Source organism: Vigna unguiculata, chromosome 1 (assembly GCF_037176805.1).
Source record: "Vigna unguiculata cultivar grain cowpea cultivar isolate G323 ecotype 2 chromosome 1, ASM3717680v1, whole genome shotgun sequence".
In the NCBI taxonomy this organism is placed as follows: Eukaryota; Viridiplantae; Streptophyta; class Magnoliopsida; order Fabales; family Fabaceae; genus Vigna; species Vigna unguiculata.
The window spans coordinates 31,466,607-31,486,414 of record NC_140792.1 but is presented as its reverse complement, the minus strand read 5'-3'; the positions used below and the strand labels follow the sequence as shown (position 1 = coordinate 31,486,414).

Genomic DNA, 19,808 nt, shown 5'->3' with positions numbered 1-19,808 from the left:
TGTCTCTAACTTTTTTTCCTTGTAAGTGACTTCAGAAAATGGAGTTTTAACATTGTAGAAACTAATTAATGTTAAATTTGTTAAAACTTTCAAAAAAAATATTTATAAAGAACTTCCAAAATGTATTTGGTGAACTGGTATGTGAAGGGATAAAATACAAAATATAGGTATATCACTAACTATGGGAGGTGTAAATAACGTTTCAGAGGGTTGAATAGCAATATCTACAGCAAAGGCCACACAAGTGATGCATTTAAGATATTTTTCTGACCCCAATTTTAGACCTTACCCAGCCTGTTTCAACCTACATTTAATGGAATTTTTTTCTGCACCCCCATGTTTTCTTATTGCATCTCCATAAGATAAAAAGTTCAATTTGCCCTCCTCTAGCTTGTGAGGTTTTTTTTTAATATAATTTGTTATTTTTATTTTAATAAATAAATAAATATATATATATATATATTAAATATATACTAAATGCATATTTAATTGAGTAAGTACTTTTTTAAATTTAAACAGAATAATAATTATTTTTAATCATATAAATAAATAAAATTATTTTGTGATTAATATATATTAAAAAAATGAGAAAAGTCAATTTATCCTACCAACTAGACACACCACCTTCTTTACATTACATATTTATTTCAATGTTGATTTTATAAATGACTTCCGTAATTATTAAAAAAAATATCTTCAATAACTCTAAATTATTCTATTTTATTTATTGTATATTTGACTTTTTTTTAGTGTACATATAATTTTAATTCCAATACATTTTTTTAATTAATAATACTTAAAATAACTTTGTATTAGAATTGAAATCATTTATTTATAAATTCAAAAACACATTAATAATTTATTATGAATTTAATTATATAAAAAAAATAACATGAAATTTGGAATCCACAAACTAGAAATGGTAGGAAATTAAAAATGATGATAAGGAAAGGCATCTCAACCGAAAGCTCCAAAGGAGGGAAACCAATAACGGCTTATCCTGTTTTGGAAACTTGAAGCTCTTTTTTTTCTGTCTCTGTGATGCCAATGGCAGTTTCTCATCAAAATCAACTGAAAACTGAAGACCCACAATTCTCTTTCAAGGAAATTGGAAATGAAGGTCTCACAAAGCGGATTCTCAGAAAAGGAGTCACTTGGCAAACTCCATTCTCTGGAGATGAAGTTGAAGGTTAGAAAGCATAGTAACACCTTTGAACTCTGTCACATACTAATGTTATCTCTGAATTCTAACACAACCCTTTTGTTTTAACCTTTCAGTTCATTTCAAAGGACATGTTGAGAATGGAGCATCTCTTGAATCCAGTTATGATAAAGGGTCAGCGTTTCGTTTCAAATTAGGCCAGTGTAAGCACTCCATTTGTGTTAATTTCTGAATGGGAAAAAAGGGTCATTACTGTTGAATCCATGAGTAGAGAGAGTAAAAGTGTCATTAATTATATCAAGTTTATTTTCATTTCCTTCCAGGTGAAGTTATCCAAGGATGGGATGAAGGAGTTGCCACCATGAAGAAAGGGGAAAGAGCAATCTTCAAAATACCACCTAACTTGGCATATGGGGAAGAAGGGTCTCCTCCATTGGTTCCTCCCAATGCAACTCTCATTTATGAAATTGAAATGCTGTCTTGGAGTACCATAAGGGATTTGACTGGCGATGGAAGAATCATGAAAAAGCTAATAAGAGAGGGAGAAGGATGGGCCACTCCCAGAGAGGATGATGAGGTGCTAGGTAATAACACTAATAATAATCATGATTTTATATAAATTCTAGGTAATTACACTATAATGACAATGCAGGGTAATAACATTCGTATATTTAAGTGTGTTTACTGTAATCTAAACATGCTGTTCTCTAGAAAAACTCTGGCCACTTAGAAATATATCATTAATATTGCACATCAAAATTTGCAGTGAAATATGAAGCAAGGATGGAGAATGGGATGCTTGTCTCAAAGTCTGATGAGGGAGTGGAGTTTAATGTAAGTGATGGTACGTTAGTAAAAGTTGAACATACTTTCAGTTCTTAGTATCACTAGTATCATCCATAACTTCTGAGAAATTTTCTTAGGTCTTTAAAAACTCAAGGTTGCAGTTCTTTAAGAACTTATAGTACTATTCCTCGATCAAAATTAAAAGTTTCATCCAAGTAATCCCTATGATGAAAGTTTACATTATGTCAGGTGAAAGTCCAATTTTGATAGGAGAATAACACTAAGAACACTATGCTTAAAAATTCATAAAAAACTAATAATGCATCTATGGAATGCTTAAGGATTAGTTTCTGGAACAGGCTATCTATGTCCTGCTATGAGTATAGCAGTAAAGACAATGAGAAAGGGCGAAGTGGCAGAACTAGCAGTGAGATTATTTTGTAAGTTAAAGTCATTTTTTATTTCGAATGAAACATTAATGTATTGCCATAATTCGAACCATGTAATAATATCAGGACATAACTTGCAGACGGGCAGAGTCAGAATTCATATATGATCACTGAGCTAGATGCTGTTCTTCCACCAGATTCTAATTTAACTAGCATCGAGCTTGAGCTGGTGTCATGGAAAGTTGTTACAGATGTCACAGGAGACAAGAAGATAATGAAGAAGATTAAGAAAGTGGGAGAGGGGTTTGATCGTCCTAACGAGGGATCTCAAGTGAAAGGTAAACTGTATCTCAAGAACCTGATGTTGAAAACAACAAGAGGAAATAGTTTTCTCAATCATACACTAGAGAAGAAATTACACTGAAACTCTCGTAGTTTCTTGAAATTTCACACTCTTAACGCCTGCTTTAACTCTCTTTACAGGTACACATGGATAACAAGGATGTGTATAGTGTTTCAATCAATTAAGAGAGTTTATTAAAAATTAGAGTATCATTAAAATTTCAAGAAATTCTAGAGGAATAGTGTAATTTGTCCTGAGCAGAAAACATGTCAAGTAAACATTGAGCCAAATGCTTCCTGCGGTTCTTGACTAATGTTTTCACTTCCTGCAGTGATATATTTGTGCAAAGGGGAAGATGATACGATTATTGAGAGGAAAGGATCAGAGGAAGAACCTTTTGAGTTCACAACTCAGGAAGGTAAAAAGTTGCTGTTGTTTATGATCATGGATTATGCATATTTAAGTGGAAATTGTTACGAACCTTTTGCTGCATGTGTTCTCTTTTTATCATCTGCTTTTAATCTTTGTACTGCTCTATGCATTTTCAGAACAAGTACCCGAGGGTCTAGAAAGAGCAATAATGACAATGAAAAAGGCAGAACAAGCTCTTGTAACCGTTCATGCAGAATATCTATGCGGCTATAGTAATTCACAGGGAAAGACAGCAAATAATAAAGTTCTTTATTATGAAGTTGAGTTGGTTGATTTTGTTAAGGTTAGTGGCTCCTCTGTGCTTCAAAATATTAGATTGTTAAAACTAAGAGGGCAAATATGAGCAGCTCACATTTGGTCAAGGTTTTTCTTTCCTTCAATCATTTTTCTCATTCCATTGCCGATATATTGAAGATTTTCTGAATATATCAACTGACCAAGAAGAAAATAATGATTAATCATCTCAAGGTAAAGCATTTCTCAATGTTATTAAACTTGATTACTTGGACAAGAGTTGGAAACGATAGAACAACTATTGTTCTGGCTGTAGCAAGTGCACCCTTTGACTTGTAATTAGTTTTGAATAACACAACCACAAACTTGAAGCCAGTAACCAAGTGCTATAGTATTCTCAAATGATTCTGTTGTGAACAGGAAAAGCCATTTTGGAAAATGGACACGCAAGAGAAAATAGAAGCTTGTGAGAGGAAGAAGCATGATGGAAATCTGCTGTTCAAAGCAGAAAATTTCATGCACGCATCTAAGAAATATGAAAAGGTTGAGTTAGTTGTTTTAACTTACATGCTAGTTCTAATGATGTATAGTGAGTATTTTTATAGAAAGATCTCAATGGCACTTGATTTGGTGTATAACAGAATGAACTTCATTGATATTGTAGGCTTTAAAGTACATAGAGTTTGATCACTCATTCAGTGAAGATGAGAAGCATCGTTCTAATACCTTACGTTTATCCTGCAACTTGAACAATGCTGCCTGTAAACTTAAATTGGGAGAGTACATTGAAGCTTCAAAACTTTGCACAAAGGTTCTCTCTGATCCTAATTTGAGTTTTTCTTTCCTTTCTCCCAGTCTCACTGTCCCTTGATTAGGCAAGCAAACATTGCATGAGGTCTTGCATACTCTTGGATTATAATTGTTAACAGATAGAAGAAATTCTCTAGATTCTTATGTCACCCTGATTAAGCATCAAAACAATTGATCATGTTGAATGCAATCAGATAAATGCTAAGAAAACACAAATATTGTTTTGAGTTGAAATTTATTGAAAACAATTTATATGGTATCATGTTTTATTAAATGATTTCTAATTCTGGTTTGATAACTTGTTAGTGATATCTGTATCATGGACAATGCACAAAAAGAGAGCAAAAGGAAAGTGTTTAGCAGTTGTTTTCTCTACAATAAATAGATGTTTTGGCTTTGGAATAATTTTCAACAAGTTGAATGCTTCAAATTAATCCTAGTTTTGATTAAAACATAGGTCCTAGAACAAGACCCTTTAAATATCAAGGCTCTCTATAGAAGATGCCAAGCATACTTGAAAACATCAGAGTTGGAGAAAGCTGAGGCTGACATTAAAAGAGCTTTGACCATTGATCCAAATAACAGGTACCAAGCACCATTCATTGCAATTTCAAGCTCTTGACAATTTTTACTTTGTCTTGGATGAATGAATGATTGTTTGTTCTCCTTGCTTGTTATCAGAGACATTAAACTTGAGTACAAGGAGCTGAAAGTTAAGCAAAAGGAATACAATAGATATGAAGCTGGCATCTTCACCACAATGGTTTCAAGAATGAGCTAGTTTAGAAAGCCAATTTGCGTTCTAAACTATCTTTTGAAGTAAAAATACCTCTGTTCAGTATATTATAACATTATTACAATTTAAACTCTGTATTAGTTAAAAGGCAAAAAGTCATTACCACTAATGGTGAAAAAATGTTAAATGATCTTACTTTAGATGCGTGCAAAAGGTAAATGTTTACATATGATCAAACTTTTTTATGATCAATGCATAATTCACTCATTCTTGTGACCTTCTTGGTTCTCTATGATCTTCTGCCAGGGACAAAAGGAGTTTTGGCATGCTTTAAAATTAAAATATACTTACTTTAGTCTCTCTGTTTTAAAGTTATAAAAGATTTTAAGTTTGAATATATTTTTAGTTCTTGAAAAAATAGTGAATATTAATTTTAGTTTCTTGCTTTTTTTTTTAAGACTTTTTAAAATTAAAAATACATAATTCCTAATATTATAAGAGATCAATCACTATCATATGCATTGAAAGAAAAGGTCAAGTTATGGATACTAGTACGATGATATAATGTCTTACAACTAAAACAAACCCCAAAATTTTTAAAATAAATAGTATTTATATGTCTTAAAATGATACTGTGACATCTCACGTAAGAAAATAATTCTAATAAATAAAACATCACAATTATAATAATATAGAACATTGACAGAAAGTAGATCAGAATTTAATCATTACAGTCATCCCGAAATATACTTTAAAACAGAAGTACCATAAACACATAATAATGTCATAAACATGTCTTAAAAATGTAAAACAGTTTAGTAAAGAATTATTCACTAAGCAAGGAATTACAAAGAAAACAGTTCTTCAAAAGAGACTCAACAACGAGCAAGATCTAATATACCTAAACTAAACAACAGCATCTCCATCATCTTGGTGGTCACCGGGAGTCTCCACATCTGTTCACATCAACATTGGTGATCATTGCAAAAAGGAAAACACCACAATAAAACATAGCACATACATGGAAAGGGTAAGCTAGTGAAAAAATAATAATTTTAACATATGAATAAGCATATTATGAGCGAGCAAGTTATTGAGCACAAACAACATGTGATAGTAGCCAATATAAGACCCTCTAACTCGATTATTCAGATACATATAATCAGATCGGATTCACTAGTTGCTTGCATTTATGATGGTCTCTACTACTCTGCAGAGTCATTGCCAATAAGTTTCACCCTACCACACACAAGGTCATTATCCTACCAGAGACTAGGACTTCCTGCTACTCTCAGCACATAAATCAATTTACTTTGTGAATCTCATTTATTCATTAGAGTGTAAGGATGCAGCCTCATTTAAATCCTTATTTCATTACATACATTACAATAACACCAATATAAAATCTCCTCGTAGTGTGCCACGTGTCAATCTAATATAGTGATACGTGTCAAATTATTGTATGAATTTCAATTTGGTCATCGTATTTGTTAATTTGATTTGATTTCCAATTTTTTTTATAAATTTTCAATTTCAAACACTCCAAATTTTTTTTATATAATGTTATGATTATTTTTATTAAAATTGATATTTTTATTAAATATTTTAATAATATTAATTGTATTTAATATTAAAATTTTAAATATATTTATTTTAATTTGTTATAAATTTGTTTTAAAATTTTACATTTGAATTTATAAAATTGTTATTTTTAAGCCAACTCTAAAATATTGTTGATATAGAATGTTATACAAATATTTCGAATATAAATTTACTAATCTATATATTTATAGTTTTAAAATAAAATTTAAATAAAATTTAAATAAAGTTTAATGTAAAATATAAATTTAAATAAATTAAATATTGTTAAAAATATGTAATAGAAATATCACTTGTAATAAAAGTATCATCATTACATTTATATAAAAATTAAATTTGTTTAAATTTGGAGCACATGAAATTAAAAAAATTTTAAAAAATTTGGGATTGAAATCAAATCAAATTAACAAATATGAGGATCAAATTGAGATTCATACAATAATTATCACCATATTAGATTGACATGTGTCACACTACAAACATGACATGTGGCATAAATATTTTTTAAAAAAAATTTAAAAATTTAAAAAACAAATTTTAAAAAAATTCAAAAAATTCAAAAAAATGAAGAGCTGACACGTGGCACTACTCAACGGTATTAGTTCTATACTAAGGACCTAATTAATACTAATTTACAAAAATGTGAACCTAATTGAGACTAATAAAAATACGAAGACCAATTGAGATTTTGGTACAAAAACGACGAGGACCAACAAAGTATTTTAACCAAAAAATATTGATAAAAAATAACTTTTTTAGTGGTTAGAGTATTTTTTTTTTATTTAAATGAGTTGATTTAATAAGTCTTAATTAAATTCAGTTTTCATTTAATGTTAAATTTAAATTCTTACAACCATATTGTTACTTGATTCTAAATTTTTTTCATGTCATGTTAGTTTTTTTTTTTTAATTTTGATTACATATTAATTAAACAAAATAATCACTTACTAAATAGTTCAATAATTATTTTTCTTTATAAAGTTAAAGTTACATAAAATATGCAAAAAATAATAATAAATAAATATAAAAAATAATAAAAATAATAAACTAATAATTACTTATACACTAAATTGTTTTAATATATGTCTTGTAAATAACATTGTTGGTCAAACTAAACTAATTAGATCATAATCACCAACTTAATATTCTATTTATATTATCTAAATCTAATCGTCACTAAAATTTCCATACGATTCATGAAGTTTGTGATTGAGAAGTAGGTAGGTGTGACAATGAGAGGAAAACACATGCAGTGGTTTTTTTTTCAGCTAGGTTGGTCATGCTCATTGCGAAGTTGTGTGCTGTCTATTTAGTTTTGGTAAGTCTTTAACATGAAATTGTCTATTCAAATTACTTCACTACTTTTACATTTTTTCTACTAATAAAAAGGTTGAAAATTTTCTCTCTCTCGTATCTTAATCTTATTCTAGCTTCCTTGAAAAATCTTTTATCCAAATTCATCCCTTCTAGTTTGTACATGATACTATCTAAATTGTTTTTTTTTTTTACCCAAATCACTATCATATATTTTCATTGATGTGTATTAAATCATTATGTATTTTTATAGAATGCAAAATATGTTTTTTTTATTAATTTTATTATTATTTAGTTTTTTGATGTAGATGATAAGATTTTTAAAAAATTAAAGTTTTAATTATTTTTGATTTATTTATGTTTATTTTAATTAAATACTATTTTTTTATTTTTTATTTTTAATTTAAATAACTAGTTTAAAATTTTATTCAATTTTTTATTTAAATTATAAATTTAGATAAATAATTTAAAAAATTATTCAAATTATTTTATATTAACAAAATTATATCTAAATATAAAATGCGAGAAATTAGAGAGGATATTTTGTGTAGTTAACTATATTTTCTTAAAATTTTATTATTTTTAAATATATAGAAAAATAATTTTTTTATTTAACAGGTTTGTTTGCGCCCAAAACCACAAAAGTAAGTCATGCACATATGATAAAAGAATCATTCGTTTAACATCAAATTTATTTTATCTTAAAAGATAAAAATATAAAATAAATTTTATTTAACCTAAAAAAATACAAAAATATATTATTTTTTGAAACATCAGTCCTCTATGACCTTGCCATAATTATTGAAATGATCCAAAATAACATATTAGAATAGATTAGAATAGGATATTTAATTGAAACTCCAAGCTAAAAACCTTTCAATGAGCTTACCATATTTTAGAAAAATAGGGAAGAAAGAGACTATAACACAAGATATCAAAATAATTTTTTTTGGAAATTTTGTTTTTCTCTAAAAATTCATTGCACCAATTGTTGAGAGATGAAAGCGTTTATGATGTTGTTTCATCAGTGTTTTTATAAGAATAAGTACTTGTAAACAAAAACATATATAGATGAAAAATATTGAAATGTGTCCCCACGATTCTGTATACTACCATTAATATTTTATATTATATATAATTCTTTAATTGTATCTAGTCCCCTTCCAACCTGAAATCGAATAACTCACCTCTAACGCCTAATCCTCCATTTCCTCTTATTGGACAACTTTTCAATTGTACTTTTTGTAAGAGTATACACTACGCTCTAAATATCATTTTTGTTGGTTTATTGATAGATATGTTATTTTTCAACCATAACCTTTTTACTATCTTAAACTAAACATATTATTGTTTTTATTGAAAAGTATGTCTTCAAGCTTTTTTTCTCTTAACTTCTTAAAAATTTATTATGGAAATTAAAGTCATATCACATGTTCACTTATGATTTTTTTGAATTTTTTTATTATTTTTTTTAACTTTTTTTAGTTTTAGTTTTTGAATTTGTTTTACGTTTGTTTTCTTTTATTTAATCTAATCTTAATTTTTATAATAACGGAGTAAAATTGTCTCATTTTAGATTGGGACAAAATTTATTATTTTTATAAATCTTATCTTACTAATTTTACTAAAATTCTATTTTTACTTAAAATTGACACTTTTATTAAATAATTTTGAAAATATTTTTAAATTAATATTAAAATCTATATAAATTTACTTAAAATCATGTTAGTAAAATTTTGATGTGATTATTAACATATAATGTCAAATCAAAACATTGAACAAATTAAAATTAAAAAGGTAAATAATATAATTTGTTAAGATTCAAGTATTAATTCCATATACTTTTATTTATTTATTTATATATATATATATATATATATATATATATAAATTTTGTAGTATCACTAAACTATTAATCTTTCTCTTATTCTTATTCTTATCTCACGTATTCAAGTTCTAAACTAGAACCACCATATATCAACAACTACAACGCCATATTTTGGATTGGAATTGGATTTTGTATGAAAATGCTAATAGCACCTCTCTACCTTTACTCTCACTCTTATTTTTACGGAAAATATCTTGTTCAAGATTAAATTTGACACCGAGAATGAAAATATATGGGAGAAAAAAATACAAATACAAATACAATAAATAATACGATAAAAAAATAGTAGAAGGTAACGAGTTTTAACGTATCACTACTTTATTTTCTTTTCATTTAACTGAAAATATTTTTCTTATATATTTTTTTTTCAATAGTGCTTTATTAATGGTTCGTTTGGTTTAAGAAAAAAAGTTGAAAATAGAAAGAAATACCAAATTTAATTTTTTTTATACAAAAAGTAAAAAATAAATGGATCTTATTAATATTTTTATTATCTCTGTTTTATTTTCATTTTTTATTATTAATTTTCAATTATTTCTGCTTATTTTTATCTTCTATGTATATGGTTCTGTTCAGACATTTCATTGTCTCACCAACCCATCCACGTGTGGGTCCCTCTCCTCTTGGGTCAAACTTTATAAAAGCTAGCACTACATGCCACCAACCAACCAATATATAAATTACTTAACTTAGATTAACAATTTAGACTAATTTCAGTATTTTTTTAAAAATTTAAAGTATATTTTTACATTAATAATTTATGCAAAAGCCTTTAAAATGAAATTCTTAATTCTAGTTGAAAGTAAAAAAAAACTATAATGATATACATTTAAATTATGGGTATAAATCACAATACCGATTAACGTTTTTAATAAAAACATTTTATTTATTGATAAAATTAATTTACCGACTTTTGCTTTTGTAACTAAGCAAACATTGTTACCAACATCGACAACAAATCTTCCCACTATAGCAATGGTTTTGGAGTTGTTACATAATTAGTATTAAGTTTAAAGAAAGAAATATGTAAGCATATAAAATATATTTATGGTATTCCATAATTCAAAAAGAATTATTTTGAATGTACAAAATCTTTAATAATGGAAGTATTTATATAATTTAAAAAATAAATATTTATGCAACAACTATTCTTTAACAAATCATTAATAAATCATTAGTAGTTTCATTGCTTCCTATTCTTTTTATTTCTTCGACTTGCATTATTCTCTACTAATATAACATACAATCACTATACAATTACTATTGGTGGATAAATCATAATGTAACAAATAAAAAGATAAGCTAGCATTTAAATCATACTTAAAAAATTTTAACATTAATCTATATAAACCATTCATTTTTTCAACATCTCACACATCATACTAAATCATTAATAGCATAAAGAATATCACACAAACAAATGATCTCCTGACCCTTTCATATACAAGAAATCAACAAACTCAACATCCGAAAAACTAGTGTATTGACTTCCAATCACTTACCAATATTCTTGATATTTATAATTGCATGTATTTTATTACGTTTGAGTGTTTCTATTAATTCATATTTGAAACTTTTATTGATAATCTAAAGAGTATCTATGACTCTAAATTCATCGATAAATAACAATAATATTATTCAACATTTTTGATGATTTTTTCAACAAATTATTTTGACTTATACTCTATGATGCAATGATATTTCGAAGTGGGTAACATATCCATGTCCAGACATGTATTTGTATCTAATACTTTAAGATATTGTACCGATGAAATATATAATATATAAAACAATAGTATTCTTATGGTTAAAATACCTTTTTGGTCCCAATTTTCGTCAAGTTTTGTCAAATAAGTTCTAATTTTGGTTTTGTGTTCAAATAGGTTCCAATTTTTGTCAATTTTGTTCAACTGGGTCCTTTTTTGCTAACTCCGTTTAAATCATTAATGACCATGAACAGTGACGGCCACATGTCATTTCGTGATTTTTTTTGAATTTTTTTTAATTGTCCACGTGTTAACCTAGTAGCATGTTACGTATCAAAATCAATGTTCTATATTCAATTTGGTCTTATATTTGTTATTTTTGTTCAATTCAGTCTCAATTTTGTTCCTATAGAAGATGTGACCAAATTTAATTTTTATATCAAAGTTATAATGATTTGAATTTTAATATATTATATAAAAATATTTAATAAAAAATGTGAATTTTAATATAAAAATTAAATTTGGTTTCAATTTGGGGAGGAACCAAATTAGTTCATGTTAACAAAAATTAGGACTAAATTGAACAAAAATAACAAATATATGGACCAAATTAAATATAGAACATTAACTTTGACATGTGGCACGTTGCTGAGTTAACATGGACATTTAAAAAATTTTAAAATTTTTTAAAAAAATTCAAAAAAAATAAAAAATTAAAAAAAAAACCCACGAAGTGACACGTGGAAGTCACTGTTCATGGTCATTAATGATTTAAACGGTGTTAGCAAAAAAGGACCTAATTGAACAAAATTGAGAAAAATTAGGACCTATTTGAACATAAAAACAAAATTAGAACTTATTTGACAAAATTTGACAAAAATTGGAACAAAAAAAATATTTTAACCTATTCTTATGATGATAATAACTTATTATTTTTTATTGTGACAGAGTTTAATAGATATTATTTTAATTTGAATTCACACAAAACAATTATATAATTATCATATTTTTAAGATTTTTTTATATTTTTAATATATATATATATATATATATATATATCACATATTTTAATATTTTTAAAATTAAAATATTAACATATCAGATACTATTATATCCAATACATCTCATATTCGTATATTATAACTTATAATTCTGAAAGAGAAATAATCGTTAATAATAAAATTATTTAATAATAAAATTCTTTCGAGTTATACCTTGTAATGTAGGTATTACTAATAAAATTATTAGTTTGTAATGTCAACCTATTGATAAATATAAGTTTATAATATTAAAATTACCTCTAACAACTTACTTGTTAATAAAATTTTGTAGATAAAATGGTATTTTTCAACAAATTTTATTCCATCAATATAAATTAGTTAATAATACTATATATTTTCTTATAGTAACTTTATACCCCATGCAATCTTCATGCATGTCTTCTATGGAAGATCGAGAAGTCTCTTTTAGAAATGTTTATACATCTCAATCGCCTTTTGGGGTTGACAACACGTAATTGGAACTAGTGTGTAGCTGTAAAATGTATGACCATTTTTTCTATAATTATATTAAATGTTTAATAATCAAAATAAATTTTATAAAATTAATTAATTGTATATATTATATTTTGAATTAGAATAATAGTAATAATCATTAAATTAATGAATAATATAATATTTTAATATAATATACTGTTTAAATTTGAAATAAATTGAATAAACAAATAGTTTTATGTGGAAATTATCATGTATTATTTATAATGTATAATCCAACATTTATTTATAATAAATAATTCAATTTTTAAAATAAATTCAATAATAACAATATGTAATATATAGAAATATAAATGTGATTAAAAAAGTAAAATATTCACTATTTAGTTAAGTGTATATTTTTCTAATTTCTATAAAAAAATTATAATATATTTATTATGTAATTTTATTTTTAACATATGATTGAAATATATTTATCATATAAAATTGCAATATATTTATTAAATATGACGTTGGTTAAAATTTATTTTTATAAAATAAAATATCCCGTAATTTGTAATGAACATAAAAAATATATAATTATTTCTCGAAAATTATTTTTAGATACTAATTTTGAAAAGTTTAATTTGATTTAAACTTTTTATAAATAATTAAATATAATCTGGACACAAAAACATTTTATTTGATAAATTAAATTTCAATTTCAGTTCCTAGTTTTATAAAATTTATTTATCTATTTCAAAATATTACAAGTTATATAAAATAATTAATATAAATTAAAAATACAATAATAATAGAAGATAAATATCTCATTTTAAATTAATGGATTTTTCTATCAGTAGAATAAATATCAATGTAATTTTTTTAATTTATAAAATATTTATTATTTTATTTTATTTTTAATATATATATATATATATATATATATATATAATATTAAATATACTGTTTTCTAAAACTTATCTTTGTAAAATAAAGCTTTAAATAATTTATAATAAACAGTAAACAGTATATAATAATTTATTTAATTTTTTTTTAAATTACTCCTCAATAAATTAAATTTGATTTGGATTCTTTAACTACAAAAATATTTAATTTTAGAAGGGGTTAATTAATTGGGGTTATAATAACCTCCAATAAAATACCATATACCGGAGATTTAAAAAACTCAGTTAAGTACCGAAGGTTTTTTTAAAGAACTCCCGTAATATTTAAATTTCAATTGATTTTTTCATTTTGTTTTTCTTTTGTAAGTTTTAATGTTTTAGAAACACTATTACAAGAGTTGTCTTTCTCGCGTGGTCGTGTTCTTCGGCGGAGAAGATTGTTTAAAAGTCTCAGGAACCGTCCTCCACCACCACCGCTGCACATCCTTCTCCACTGTTCTTTCTCACTGTCTCACTGATTCACAGTTCTTTCTCACCGAGTGAAGTTTGAGGTAATGAAGATTGCTCTCCCTTGCTTCCAATTTCGTTTTCATACTTCATCTCCCTATTTCGTCTTTCGATTTTTCTTTTCCAATCTCCCGATTTCGTCTTCCAACATTTCAATCTCGGTTTCGTTTTCATTTCATTTGCTACTGCGCTCAATTTTTTGCTTTCGATTTTGCCCTAATTTCGTTTCTCTTTTCGATTTTGTCATTGCGTGTGATTTTGCCACCGCCAAATAACCGTGCCATAGCCATTGCAATCGAAGTACGTTCGATTTTGCCACTGTCAAGTAATCGTGCCATTGCTACTCTCTTTTCGTGATCCTCTTTTCATATCAGGTTTGTTGCTCTTTCAGTACTTTCTTTTTCTACTATTTGCATATTTCGTTATAATTAATTGTAGGGTGAAGGATTTGTTTGAGATTTTGATGGATGAGAGTAAGTGGAGGAATTTTTGTAAGGATTTCACACATAACAATGCGAAGATTATCAACGAAGAAAATAATGAAAATGTAAGCCATAGGAAAATTTGTCACCACCTGCTTAGGGGCCACTCTGTTGTGGTAACATTCAAAGGATTATGAGAAGATTTTTTAAGGTGAAACTAGAAAGGTATTAGAAGGAAGATTGAATGCCTTTTAGAACTCCAGAAATCAGTTTATGGAATGTAAAAAACCAGGATAAAAAACAGGGGAAGTATAGATAAAAAAATAGTATTTGGAGGTCCAACTGAAAATCCTAATTAGGTGAGAGGACCTGGCAAACATGAACTCCAAGGAGTTTCTTAAAAAAAGATTGCGAGAAGAGTTTCTTACTTTTCATGAGGATGAGAATGTGGTGATGGCTTTGGCAAATATCTTATCTATTACTAAGGTATACATCAGGAAGGAGTTCTAGGTCTCTCAAGAAGGTATTTACTTATGTAAAAGATTTCATGAGAGTTATCAAGAAAAACTGAATGATTGATGTATCAAATTGTGTCAGTAAGGGAAAAGAGGGGAGTTAGTAGGAAGATAAGGAATATCAGGGAGTAAAGAACAATGATCATGGCGTCTCAAAGACCACTTGTTCCTATTTTCAGTTTCAGTCTTTGTTTTGCATTGAATATATACCACAAATATTGATATCCAACTATACCAATATTTGTAGACAAATAATGTAGTGGACTTGGTTAATTGAGTGTTTACATTCATTTTTCAACATGCAATGATGCTCTTCTAGAGAACTTGGAAGTTAATCCTCACTTGGTTCTTGCTAAGATTCATGTTCATCATATCCTATTCATCATAGAAAACAACCCTCATTCTCGAATATGTTCTCTTAGTTACTAGTAAAATTGAATATTATATGTAAAGGAAACACAAACAGATCAAGAAAAAACTTGTGATGAGTTTCTAGCTAATGGTATTCATAACCTGGTGGTAAAGATAAACATAGTAGCTTGTCTAATCTAGCCGCAACAATGTTATTAAGTAAATTAAAAAGAGTTGGTTGAAGGATGAACAATACTTTGGTCCTGCATACATTGTAGGGAAGTTATTTGTTGTGCAAAATTCAGTAAGTGTACCAAACAAGATATTCACTTGATTAAAGAAGTCAACAACTGCACATAGAAACAAAATATAAATAACAATGTGCAAAATTTCTCAACTTTCCCATGAAATATGACCAATGATGCATAAATAAAACACCAAGTACCATCAATTTATAGTTAGAAACTAGAGCCAAATATTAAAGATTCTTACTGTTTACAGCTAGCCACTCGTTGATATCTTCACCAGGAGGCAGTTTAACTGCTTCCCTCAAGTTTCCACTACCCAATGTGGCATCAATGTGTTTTTGAAGTTGAGCACCCTACATTTTATAACCAAAATGCATAGAAGGTTCAATTGGTTGAACATAAACCATAAACAAAATGCAGAAGAATCCATTAACCAATCGACATATAAAAATACCAACTTTACTTCCCGATGGGGCACTCTTTTTTGGACGAAAAGTTTTTTGGTTTCCGCATGGATCAAAGTTTGATTGCATGGGTAGTCATTTATAGAAACAAAACAAAAGTACACCACAACACTTTGAGACAAGAACATAAAAAGAGACAATCATTTCACTTTCAAAAAAAGTTGCAGATTGGAGCAATTTTGGTCATATAATGGTTTCTACCAGTGATCTATGCCCAATAAATGCATATGGATTCAAACTAGAAGCAACTAAAACTCAAAAAGATTCCATGTCCCACAAAATCAAGTATGACCAAATTTCTGCCATGACAAAACCTAGTAATATCACTCAGTTTAGAAACATTTGTTATATCAGGAATTTCACCCCTTGTTCGGTTCAAAATATGTAAAGGGCTAAAATTCCTTCCTTGCAATTTTGCCTCTCCCCCAATGATGGAAGACTATATTTTTCATCCTCCTCCATCCTCTGATCTAAACAACCCTTATTACTTTAATTAGATACCTATTTGAATTCTCTGTCCTGAATCGCTTGATCAATTCCTACTTTCACCTTCTGAATGTGGCAAACCACCATTGTATAATATAATAAAAGCAATAATGAAATTAAAGCATATAAATTTCATAGCCATGTTATTAACATAATCAGTAATCATTATGTCTGTTATAGTTTATCTATCAGATGATCAACCATCCCATTTAACAGAACATAGAAGACAATTTACGTGCAAACAGATTAAGAAAACTCTAAGATCAAACAAAGGGAATAAAAACACATCTTAAAACAAATCAAGAGCGACCTAAAAATCAAAATCCAAGCTTATCCTCATTTGGTTATTTTTCCTTTTTAGCCACTTTCAATTTTAAGAGTTTGATGAATGAATGATAGGCTTCAATTCGGATATCCTTTTTTATTATAACAGTTGCACATGAATTCAGGCTTCAAATTAATGGTGAATGAAAGCATTAAAATCAAATATCCTTTTTTATTCCTCAAGAAAAACCTATGTTGGTGGGCTTAAGTTTGAAATGTCTCTTCAAAATATAGTAACTTAAATATGTTCAAGTTGTCATAATTTGTTGTACAACGTTAAATATAATGTTTTACTATATAAGTGGAAAGATAGAGAAGAAAAAAACTGATGGGCTTATATATATATTATTTTTTTTCATATATGATATACTATAGTCATATGAGTTATGATTATAGTCATGTTTATTGAGAGCTTATGGTTCCATATGGTTATATAACATTAGTCTTACACATATAAGGCCTTTGACACTACTTTAATCCCAAAACCTTAAGGCAATGTTGTTATGGGTCTTTATTCTTATATAATGTTTAACTTTGTCTTTTCTATCCAATGTGGGACTTTGACTCACACTTGGACTATTCCCAACAAAAACTATAACAGAAAGAAAAGGAAATGGATTAATTTTCAAGTGGCTTTCATGAGTTTCTTAACTCACAAGTTCTCCATTTAAAAATGCATTGCTTACATTGTTTTTAATTTTCTTGGCAGAATATAATTGTCAAAATCATGTTTTGTCAAATGATGTTACTAAAAAGTTCTTTTCTATTAGCATAGTTTATTAGTTTTTTTTTTCTTTTTCTATAAGATTTTTTTGTTGCTTTACCTTGTATAAATACACAAAGGTTTCTCCTTGCTTTACTTTGTATCATAAGGTATTTTAAAGATAACTTTAATTAATCTTACTTTTGTAGTGTTAATATGATTAATATATACTCTTATTTAACAATTTGTTGTGATGAAAAGCCAAACTAAAGTAGTTATCACTTATGAATTCATATCAATAACAATAAATTACACTCTATAGTGCTCACACATGTGGATCTAAGAGCATTGCAAGAAAAAGAGATGAAATGGTGACAATACTACATATCTTGATGTGAACTTTTTGTTTCAATTTTTGGATATATGTGTCATATTTTTTCTTTAATTTTATAGGAAAAAGAGTGTGGCCACAAGGCTAGTAGAGGAGAGGTATGGATAACAACACATAAACATGCTAATGGAGCCTTTGTGAGTGATGAAGCAAGGGAAATCAATGTAAGTTCAATTCTAATAAAGTCTATAATTGTCAATCATACTTTGTGTTATTTTAATTAGTTTCTTCTTATGTTCTTTGTATGAAAAAATTCAAGTATATGGATCAACATCATCATCATCTGTATCAAAAGAAATATCAAGTACTGATTCCTTAGCTTTTGCTTTCGGAAGCCAAGAACACTATGGACGTGTTAGGGGTTTGGGTTTGGGTCCTTGCCCATCTAAAGTGTTTGGCTCCAAGGGTAATTCATATAATGAAACATCTTCAAGTTATCCTTCTAATGCTCAGTTACAAAATCAGGTTAATTTTTTAGTTTTGATCGTGATGCATTACTTTTATCAAATTTGACGTTTGAATATATTTAAAGTAATATGTTATGTAAACCAAGATTGTCAAAAATGCTTCATTTTTTTTCTTCAAAAGTAGAAAATAAGAGTTATTTTCTCTATTTTGATGAATTTTGTGTTTATCATTATTTTTGATATGTTAGGTATCTGATCAAGGAAGTGTTCCTAACGAAGAAACAAATGATCAACATCCAACACCGCATTAGATGATATTTTTCGTTTACTTTTGGAATTTTTCAACAAAGATGCTTCTAGAAAACTTTTGGTTAATTATGTTAATGGGGAACAACTCTAATTTCCTTTTACATTTTGGTTTATTGTAGGTAGATAGTGCACTGCTTATTATGTCACTATCATTCAAATGCTACCTCTCCATCACTTATTATATTAAGAGCATTATGACTGCTAGTCCACTATTGGTACTATTTGAATGAATATTTGTATTGGTACCATTTGAATGAATATTTGTATTGATTGCTTATTTTGAAGTGACCTTGAAGTTTTTGCTTATTTGTATTGATTGATACCAAAATGTTAAGCAACAAATAGGAAATTCCATAGAATAAAGTTCTTTTCATACTCAAATAATTAACTAAACAAATCAATTATCAGGAAAGTACAACTTTAGCATTATGAGCACTAATAACTTTTTGGTATTAACAGGGTTTTCGAGGAATTAACGGGGGTTTTTGGAACCCCCAAGCATTAACGAGGGTTTTTGGAACCCCAAACATTACCAAGGATTTTCGGAACCTCATGCATTACTAGGGGTTTTTAGAACCACATGCATTACTGGGGGTTTTAAGAACCCTAAGCATTATTGGGGGTTTTCAGAACCCCAATCATTAATGAGGGTTTTCAGAACCCTAAGCATTAATGGGGGTTTTCGAAACACCCGGTAAATTGCGCTACTTCCAAGGGTTGCTTAAAACCCCCGGTAATCCGTTAGTCACGCTTGCTCTTTTGGAAGAATTTCAAACCCCTGGTAAAACCATTAGTGGGGGTTAAAACCCCAGAAACGTCAAATCCCCACTAAAAACAATTATTTTTGTAGTGTTTATAAGTAAATGAGATATATTAATTACATTAAAAATATTTTGACTTTC

At 27.5% G+C, this 19,808-nt stretch overlaps 1 protein-coding gene and 1 long non-coding RNA gene across 3 annotated transcripts; both read left to right on the top strand.

The window, feature by feature from the left end:
* The first annotated feature begins 950 nt into the window (after window positions 1-950).
* Window positions 951-5,169, top strand: LOC114181976 (peptidyl-prolyl cis-trans isomerase FKBP65-like). Of its 2 annotated transcripts, none has more exons than XR_014993937.1 (12): window positions 951-1,189; window positions 1,279-1,365; window positions 1,486-1,746; window positions 1,929-2,006; window positions 2,308-2,388; window positions 2,478-2,675; window positions 3,012-3,098; window positions 3,229-3,395; window positions 3,767-3,889; window positions 4,011-4,157; window positions 4,463-4,741; window positions 4,838-5,169. XR_014993937.1 is itself a non-coding variant. In XM_028068701.2 (12 exons), the coding sequence occupies exons 1-12, from the start codon at window positions 1,042-1,044 to the stop codon at window positions 4,935-4,937; spliced, it is 1,605 nt and encodes a 534-aa protein (XP_027924502.1). In that variant the 5' UTR covers window positions 952-1,041; the 3' UTR covers window positions 4,938-5,169. The 2 variants fall into 2 exon arrangements, 1 of the variants encoding a protein (XP_027924502.1); XM_028068701.2 differs by having other exon boundaries at window positions 952-1,189; window positions 4,614-4,741.
* An 8,970-nt stretch (window positions 5,170-14,139) lies between these two features.
* Window positions 14,140-19,183, top strand: LOC114162672 (uncharacterized). The gene is made up of 5 exons (XR_003599277.2): window positions 14,140-14,330; window positions 14,573-14,660; window positions 18,253-18,354; window positions 18,450-18,655; window positions 18,846-19,183. It is a non-coding gene; the product is annotated as an uncharacterized LOC114162672 (long non-coding RNA).
* The last annotated feature ends 625 nt before the right edge of the window (window positions 19,184-19,808 follow it).

Excerpts from the sequence above, each read along its gene's own strand:
- LOC114181976 (XM_028068701.2), top strand. The coding sequence starts at position 1,042 with ATGCCAATGGCAGTTTCTCATCAAAATCAACTGAAAACTGAAGACCCA. Across the intron at positions 3,890-4,010 it reads CATCTAAGAAATATGAAAAG|GCTTTAAAGTACATAGAGTT; the intron begins GTTGAGTTAGTT and ends TTGATATTGTAG. Across the intron at positions 4,742-4,837 it reads ACCATTGATCCAAATAACAG|AGACATTAAACTTGAGTACA; the intron begins GTACCAAGCACC and ends GCTTGTTATCAG.